Below are 8,198 nucleotides of genomic sequence, written 5' to 3'. Positions count from 1 at the left end.
TGTCTTTGAGTTTTGCCAATTTGACTATAACATGTCTTGGAGAAGCCCTTTTTGGGTCGAAAACCTTTGGAGATCGTTGAGCTTCCTGGATCTGAAGATCTGTGATTTTTCCTATACTTGGGAAGCTTTCCACTACTATTTTGTTAAATATGTTTTCAATGCAATCTCCTTTTTCCTCCCCTTCTGGGATACCCATGACTCGGATATTTGAGCACTTAAGGTTGTCTGATATCTCTCTCAGATTTTCTTCAATGCCTTTGATTCTTTTTTTTTTTTTTTTGTCTGCTTGTGTTGTTTCAAACAGCCCATCTTCAAGTTCAGAGGTTTTCTCTTCAACTTCGCCAAGCCTGCTGGTTAAACTCTCCATTGTGTTTTTTATTTCACTGAATTAACTTCTTCAGTTCGGCAAGTTCTGCTACATTTTTTTTCAGGGCATTGATTTCCTTGTACATTTCCTCTTTCAGGTCCTGTATACTTTTCCTCATTTCCTCATGATGTCTAGCTGAGTTTTCTTGTATCTCATTCAGTTTCCTTAGAATTATCACTCGAAATTCCTTGTCAGTCATTTCAAGAGCTTCTTGTTCTATAGGATCTAGAGCTTGAGATATATAATCTTTGGGTGATGTACTTTCTTGATTTTTCATATTTCTGGTGTCTTTTCTTTGATGTTTATTCATTGTGGCAGGGGGTTTCACAGTCCACAGGTTTGACACTATTGCCTGACTAAGATGTTGCTGGGGTTGCCAATTTGGTATGGCTACCTCAGTGACTACTTAGTTGGCCACTAGTGCCTTGCGTGTGTGGTTACCTCAGGTCTTGGGTTTCTCTGGGGAGCCACCTCTCTGGTCAGCTTGGACTCTGCTGGGCTACTGGGTGACGGGGCGGTACTGCAGGGTGTCGCTCCTCCCACTGCCGGTTCCCCCCGCTGCTGCCGCTCACACTGCTGCCGCCGGCTCTGCTGCCGCCGGCTCTGCTGCCGCCGGCTCTGCTGCCACTGCTTCCCCCGCTCCTGCCACTACCGCTGGTGCCACTTTGCCCACTGTTGCTGCTGGCGCCTGTGCCGCTTATGCCGCTGCTGCCGCTCCCAGTTTTCTGATTTAACATTTAGCCAGATAATGGTAGATAGTTGTGAGATTCTGAGGCTGAGAAGTCCAAAGTCCATCTGGGGGTGGCAACAGTGACTCGGGTCTCACATTGCAAGATCATAGAAGCATAGAGAGCAGAGAGCTACCAGGATTCTTTTGATATTAAAGAAGGAGTTCCTGAGGCTGGGAAGTCCGAAGTCCATCTGGTGGTGGCAACAGTTACTCAGCAGTCTCACATTTTAATGTTCTTTAGGGCAGAAGCCTTCCATGTTCTCCACCTTTTTTCTCCTTGTTATATCCCTTTGTCAGAAGGAAAGTAGCATTCCAGGTAGACAGCTTAGCCAGCACTTGTGTCTGGAGGTTTTGGCCTACACTGTCCACCCTATGCAATTCTATATTCCTGACCAGTCTCCTCTGAGTGGTCCTTCGCTGATAGGGGTGCAGATCAGCGGTCTTTGCTGTGCCCCAGTGTTCACCCAGTGGGCCTGTCTCCCCCATTGCCCATGGTGCAAACACTTCCCATGGGACAGGCCATGTGCCGGTCCCTTGTGATGACTCACCGGCCTCTGAGTGGCTCCTTTTCTTCAGTTGTTCTGGCTCTTCACTCCTATGTGGGTCCACGGGAACCCTATTAGTGATCTTGCTGGCCTGGGGGTCACCAAGGCCCTCTTTTCCCCTGCCACCTCCAAGCAACTTTATCTGGAGGGCACAGCTGCAGCTTTTGCCAGCTTCTGCTCTGTGCACTCAGCAGCTCCAGTCTGGATGCAACTGGGGCTCGAAATGGTCTGAGAGGTTTTTTCTTTCTCTCATCATGGCTTCTCCTGCCTTCATGAGCTCCGTAGGTCTCTCCTCCTCTTCCCCTGAGCTCTAGTGGCCCCAGCTAGGCTGTCGTTGCTTTTTTATTGTTGTAAATTGGTTGATTTGTGGGAGAGAGTGACACTGAGGACTGTTTATTCCACCATCTTGACCAGAAGTCCCAAGGATGAAGAAATTTAAGATTGCATAGTTATTTAAAAACTAAGTGGTTCTTAAGTGGCAAAGACATGATTTGAACCCAGGCAGCTCAGCAACAGAGCCCACATTCTTAATTCCTATTCTTAAGGCTATGCTATGTTTGACTGAATGAATTATATCACTAGTTTGTAATATAGATAATATTTTAAAGGACTATAAAAATATAATTGCTGTTTAGCAGAAGCTGAGAGGAGTCTGTACTGTGAATAGTATCAAGAGAAAAGTTGGGGTGCATGACCCATGTGCCCTCCCAAAGCACCTTCCAAACCCACAAGCCAGAAGGTATCATCTGTTGAAAAGGTTTCTACTGGAATATAGTTTGAGGGCAAGAGGCTCCTTCTAAGCCCCATTCAATCCATGTCTCAAAGCTGAAGCAGTTAAGCAAGGAGCATTGCCAGAGAAACCCAGGGTTGATGACTAAGAAATAGAAATGACACAAGCTGGTTGGTTGGTGGAGGCCTGGGAATTCACAGAGCATTATCCAGTGGAATTGGTGGTACTGGCTCTTAGCAAATGGAGTATGCAGGAAGCTAACTTAAGTGACATGGAATTTGGAATTTGTATCACCAGAAAAAAAAAAAAAATCAAGTCTAGTACATCCTCTGTGGTTGACTCAAACCAATAGGACAGAAAACTTCTGGCAATCCCATTTTAGTACAAAGTATTTGCACCTCACATACCCCCCATCTTTGGGTCCATCCCCCTACACCTTCCCTCCCAATTCCTGTCTTAGGGATAATTTTGAAGGACCCTGGATGTACAAAATGTTACCAATGGGCACTTCCCTACTGAATCAGCCAAACTACTTTAGGAGTCATTCTAATACTAAGGAGGAAAGTAATCAAAATGATATTGATCCTGTCATTTCCCTTACCATCCCATCTAGCACCGATCACTATGTGGGTGATCAATGAAATCTTAAGAATTTTTTTTTTAATAGAAGATTTTATAATAGCTCTCTTGTTTTTTTTTTTTTTTTGTCTTTTTGTCTTTTTCCGTGTCCGGCAACGGATCGCAACCCTCAGTGTCGCCCCCGTACCGGACTGGGACCGGCAACGGGATCACAACCCTCGGTGTTGCTCCCGTGCCTCGCTCAGCCAGTGAGTGGGAACCGGTCTGTATGTGGGATCCGAACCCTCGGCGGGAGCGCCGCCGCACTTCCCAAGCGGTGCACTATAGCAGTGCGCCACCGGGCTGGCCCCAATAGCTCTCTTGTTTTACCTACACCAGTGTATACTGGATATGGTACTATGGCTTAGACTTAATGTTCAGTTCATAAATTGTAGAAGAGTGAGGCATTGACATCACTTGGACATTGTGGTCAGTGGTCCCAATGATATGGCAGTCCACAGGTTATGGAAGGGCAAAGCAGTTTTCTGGCCAGTTGAGTCTTCTCATTATATATGTATCATCATCTAATGAGTGAAGCAATATGCTATTTCATGGAAATGAAAAAGGACTTTTTTCTGTTTGATGAACCCTATTGGATTGGGAACAAAATTGAGTTTTGTCCCAATAAATAAGAAATGTAATAGATTGTTTTCAAAATATGTTGTAATTTACAAATGATTTAAGGCTTGGAAAAAGTCAACAATGTACCTTGTTATTATTGGTAGCACAGGGAATAATCTTAAACATTCTGATAATTTTTTTCTGATTATAGGTGAAATGCTTACTGAAGAAAAGTTGGGAAATACAAAAAAAGGACTAAGATAAAAAATCATTCATAATTTCATAACTTTTCTGGTAATTTTATAAAGTTAGAAATGCTAGTGGTGACTAAGACCTTCTTTTTGTCTTTAAGACTTTCCATACCAGGGCCGGCCCGGTGGCGCACTCTCCAGTGCGCCACTTGGGAGTGTGGCGGCGCTCCCGCTGAGGGTTCGGATCCCATGTGGAGACCGGTTCCTGCTCACTGGCTGAGCACGGTGCGGGCGCAACACCAAGGGTTGCGATCCCGTTGCCGGTCCCCGGTACGGGCGCGACACCGAGGGTTGCGATCCCGTTACCGGTCAGTAAAAAAAAAAAAGACTTTCTATACTGTAACAATGAAAATATCCTTGATCCAGTTAAGATTAAATGAATAAAATATACCTTGAATATTTTCTGACCTAAAATCTTGTTCATCCTTGAATAAAAACAATAATTCACAATAGTTTACACATTTATTCATGCAGGACAAAAAATTTTATACCTATTAAGGCTAAAATTAAGTAATTTGCTATTAAAAACACCATGCAACTAAGAGGAGACTTACATTTCCTAATATGAAAGAAAAAGAAGTCATTTTACCCAAATTAAATGATTTTTAAAATTATTGATTTGGCCTTTGGTTTCCCACCAGCATTGTTACATTGGAAGAAGAGCAGGAAATGTTTTCATCCTTAATCTTTCAACTTCAGCCTGTAGTATTGAAATCTGTTCAGCTTGTTCTTTTGCAATATTTGTTAACTTCTGTTGTTGCATCATGTTTTCATATCGTTCTTTGACAATCTTTTCACAAGTTAGTTTAGACCCTATCCCAAAAATGAAGAAAGGAATTAGTTGGATTGTGATCAATACTTTCAAATACAGAAGGAGCATTCAATCAAAGATGTGGAAGAAATGCTGGTAGCTTTATAACTATTGTATAGATTTCAGGAGTACTGATTACACTGAAAGAAACCTACAGTTGATTAAAGAAAAAAATGCTTACCCACTGCATTACAGATGTCTTTTCTCTCTGAGACAGCTACCAATTCTTCTCGAAGATTGCAGCTTAGAGTATAATTTGCGACATCCTTTTGATTGCTGAATTTTCCCAGTTTTTTGAGTAATTTTTTGCAGTTTTCCACATTCTTTCTGTGGGTCTGAAATTTTTGTTTACATGATGCCCCACAAAAATAACTTTTTAAAAATGCAATTTGCTTTATAAAGACATTATTCTTGTATTTTAAATACATTTTCATCATTATGATAACATCTTACTACAGTATCCTTATTGCACATACTAGGCACTCAAATTATTTGCTGAAAAGATAGAATGGTATGTTAATACCACATTTTAGAAAAAATTTTGTGTATTCTTAAAAATGAGGGCCGGCCCGGTGGCACACTGGAGAGTGTGCCGCTTGGGAATGCAGCGGTGCTCCCGCTGAGGGTTCGGATCCCATGTGGCGACCGGTTCCCGCTCACTGGCTGAGCGTGGTGCGGGCGCAACACCGAGGGTTGCAATCCCGTTGCCGGTCCCCGGTACGGGCGCGACACCGAGGGTTGCGATCCCGTTACCGGTCAGTAAAAAAGACAAAAAGGAAAAAAAAAAATGAGAGACTATTTTTAAGAGCTTGAGATTACTTTGTTTCCCTCTCACGTATGCTATATAATCAAAACTAGGCATATGTTATGATAAAACAAAGCCTTAAAATGCAGGAAAGATTATCAACATTTCTGGACATAAATCATAACCTAATGTGAAATAGGAAATCAACTTACACTCAGATATGTCCCCAGGGGTTAATTCTAATATTAAAAGAGGTGCTTCAGTCTATGCCACTGGTGATGTTGCAAAGACACTATTCAGGAACCTCTAATTATATATATCATGAATACGAGTAAATGACCAAGATTTTGTTAGGTGTGTTTGAATTTATAATTTGAAACACTATTACTTTGCTCAAAGGATTCACGGCTATTGAGATTATAATGCTCAATGTCTTTGAACTTACCTTATCTAAAACAGCAATGGTTTGCTCCATTATTCCAATCTGAATAGCAATCATAGACTCATAGTTTGGTTCATTTAGGTACTTTGAGAGAAAAAAGCCCACGACATATGTAAGAATATTTTTCTCTATTTCTTTCAATAGATAACTTCATAAAGACTGTTTTAGTTTTGAAAGTTACTGTTTTTCATAACAAATAACTCTGTGTAGGCTAAGATTGATTTTACTTTTGTACCATAATATTTACTTATATTTAGCCATCAATATATTCATCTATATAGTAATTATTAGAAATGCTTGGAGTCTGTTTTCTCATTCATTCGTTCACTCATTCATTCATTTATTAAAACACACCAAATGCTTATTAAGTATCTCACTTGAGTCCCACATTAACAGTGTCCCAGATAAAGACACTGAAGAAGATACAAAGATAACATGGCCTAGCCTTCAAGAAAAAGGGAACATACAGATATGATTAGTTTCCAGAAGATATGTACAGAGTCATGCAAATTCAAAGGTGGTTTGTGATGAGATTTCTTTAGGCTTGGTAAATCAAGAAAGGCTATATGAATGCGGTGGCATTTAAACTAGACCTTGAAAAATCGATTTGGTATGTGCAAAAAAAAAAAAAAATGAGGAAAGACATTACAGGTAGAAGAACAAATAAGAGTGAAAGTACAGAGGTGGAATCCTAGAGAGTTGTAAGAAGTTTGGTTTGAGAATACTGATGTATACTAGAATACTGCAAATGAGTTTGAAACATTAAGTTGAAAGACACTTCCCACCTAAGGATTTCATAATTTATTTGCCAGGTAAGAGGTGGCAGTTAAAAATGTTTGAGTAGGGTAGTAATGTTATTAGAGCCAAATAGGAATACTAATCTGACAGCAATATGCAGTATAGATTAGATAAGAGAAAGACCCAGGGTCAAGAGACCAGTTAGAGATATGAGATTGTTTAAACCATTGACAACAGAGGACTGAACTGGGGCAAAGGCAGTGAGGATAGAGAATGAGGGAATAAACAGATAAACTAGGCAAGACTTGAAAGGCATGGGAAAGAGGGGAATCAAAGATGACTAAACTTTAAGACTGCGTGAGTGACTGAAAAGAACACAAATAAGTAAATTATGTAAAGGAGCTTTTGGAGGTGGGAAATACAGAAATGAAGCTTGGGTTGGAATCCACACAGCTTGGATTAGTCTTTTAGAAGTGATCATTAAAGTTAGAAAAATAGAGACTATCAAGGGAGAGGGCATGGAAAGAAAAACAGAGTTAAGGGCTAGATCTTAATGAATTTATTTAAGATAGATGCAAAAGACAATCCAGTAAAAGTCAGAGGGTGTTAACATGTTGGAAGAAAAATAGGAGAAAATAGGGGCAATAAAAGCCAATGGAATGGGTAAGTAAGACGGTCAGATGCTACAGAGAATTGAAGGAGGGTAATGAGTAGGAAAAAGGCCACTGGATTGGACAATTGGGAAATCCTTAGAGAACTGTAAAATAGAACTATACTACTGAATGGGTCACGAAGAAACAGAGGCAGCAAATGTAAACTACTGGAAGGCAAAGACAGAATTCACAGACATTAGGAAACACTCTTGGCATAGGATATGTTTGGCATCACAGAGGCTTCTTATTAAATACTGGTTAAATGAATGGATACATAAATAAATGACATTAAAATTATGCAAGGGGACAGGGAGAACTTACCTTTTGACGCTCTCTTGAAAAAAACAGCATCTGAATATCCCAAGCCTTCTGATTTAGATCTTCCATTTCCATCTCCATTTTCTTATGTTCCCACTCGATCTGAAATATTCCTTTGTGAACTTCTTTACTTTCTATCATGCTAGCAACTTTCTTTTGTCCTTGAGTCTTTAAAAAAAGGACATCCAATATTCATATAACATGATTCTGCATATTGGATATAGAATATTTAAAGCTGAATGCTATTCTTGCAAAACACATATCACAGAGATAATTCTATCTTCTTTTAAAAAATGCAGCAGATATTAAAAAATGACTTCTTGGGCAAAATCTGATAACTATAAAGCATGATAGTCACTAACTGTAGAGATTATAAGGTATGAGGGAACTTCAAAATCTTCATGGAAAAATAGAATTAAAATATAATACGAATATTTTCATGAACATTTTGGAGACCCCTCATACATTTAAATGGCAGAGCCAATTTACTTTATATGTCAGTGATTCGGCAGGAAATCCTTTTGCTGTCACCTAACTTACCAACCTGTGTGCATTGTATCCCTACTCACTGCCCTCACACTTGATGCTATGGATAAAGAATTTTAGTTTGATGTAGCTTTACAGTAAAGAAATCTGACCACCACTACCTCATCCAGGTGATCAGTATTCACATCAGTAGTTGAAATGTT

The 8,198-nt window shown here is 40.0% G+C and overlaps 1 protein-coding gene across 1 annotated transcript; it reads right to left on the bottom strand.

Moving 5' to 3' along the window:
- Positions 1–4,245: 4,245 nt before the first annotated feature.
- On the bottom strand, positions 4,246–7,809 carry CFAP43 (cilia and flagella associated protein 43). Its single transcript, XM_008571493.1, has 4 exons — positions 7,513–7,809; positions 5,804–5,884; positions 4,795–4,948; positions 4,246–4,615 (listed from the first exon to the last, which is right to left on the bottom strand). The coding sequence occupies exons 1-4, from the start codon at positions 7,648–7,650 to the stop codon at positions 4,449–4,451; spliced, it is 540 nt and encodes a 179-aa protein (XP_008569715.1). The 5' UTR covers positions 7,651–7,809; the 3' UTR covers positions 4,246–4,448.
- Positions 7,810–8,198: the final 389 nt, after the last annotated feature.

The sequence above is a fragment of the Galeopterus variegatus genome, unplaced genomic scaffold (assembly GCF_000696425.1).
Source record: "Galeopterus variegatus unplaced genomic scaffold, G_variegatus-3.0.2 Scaffold692, whole genome shotgun sequence".
NCBI lineage: Eukaryota > Metazoa > Chordata > Mammalia > Dermoptera > Cynocephalidae > Galeopterus > Galeopterus variegatus.
The sequence above is the reverse complement of the archived record's forward strand: the minus strand, read 5'-3'. Positions and strand labels throughout refer to the sequence as shown.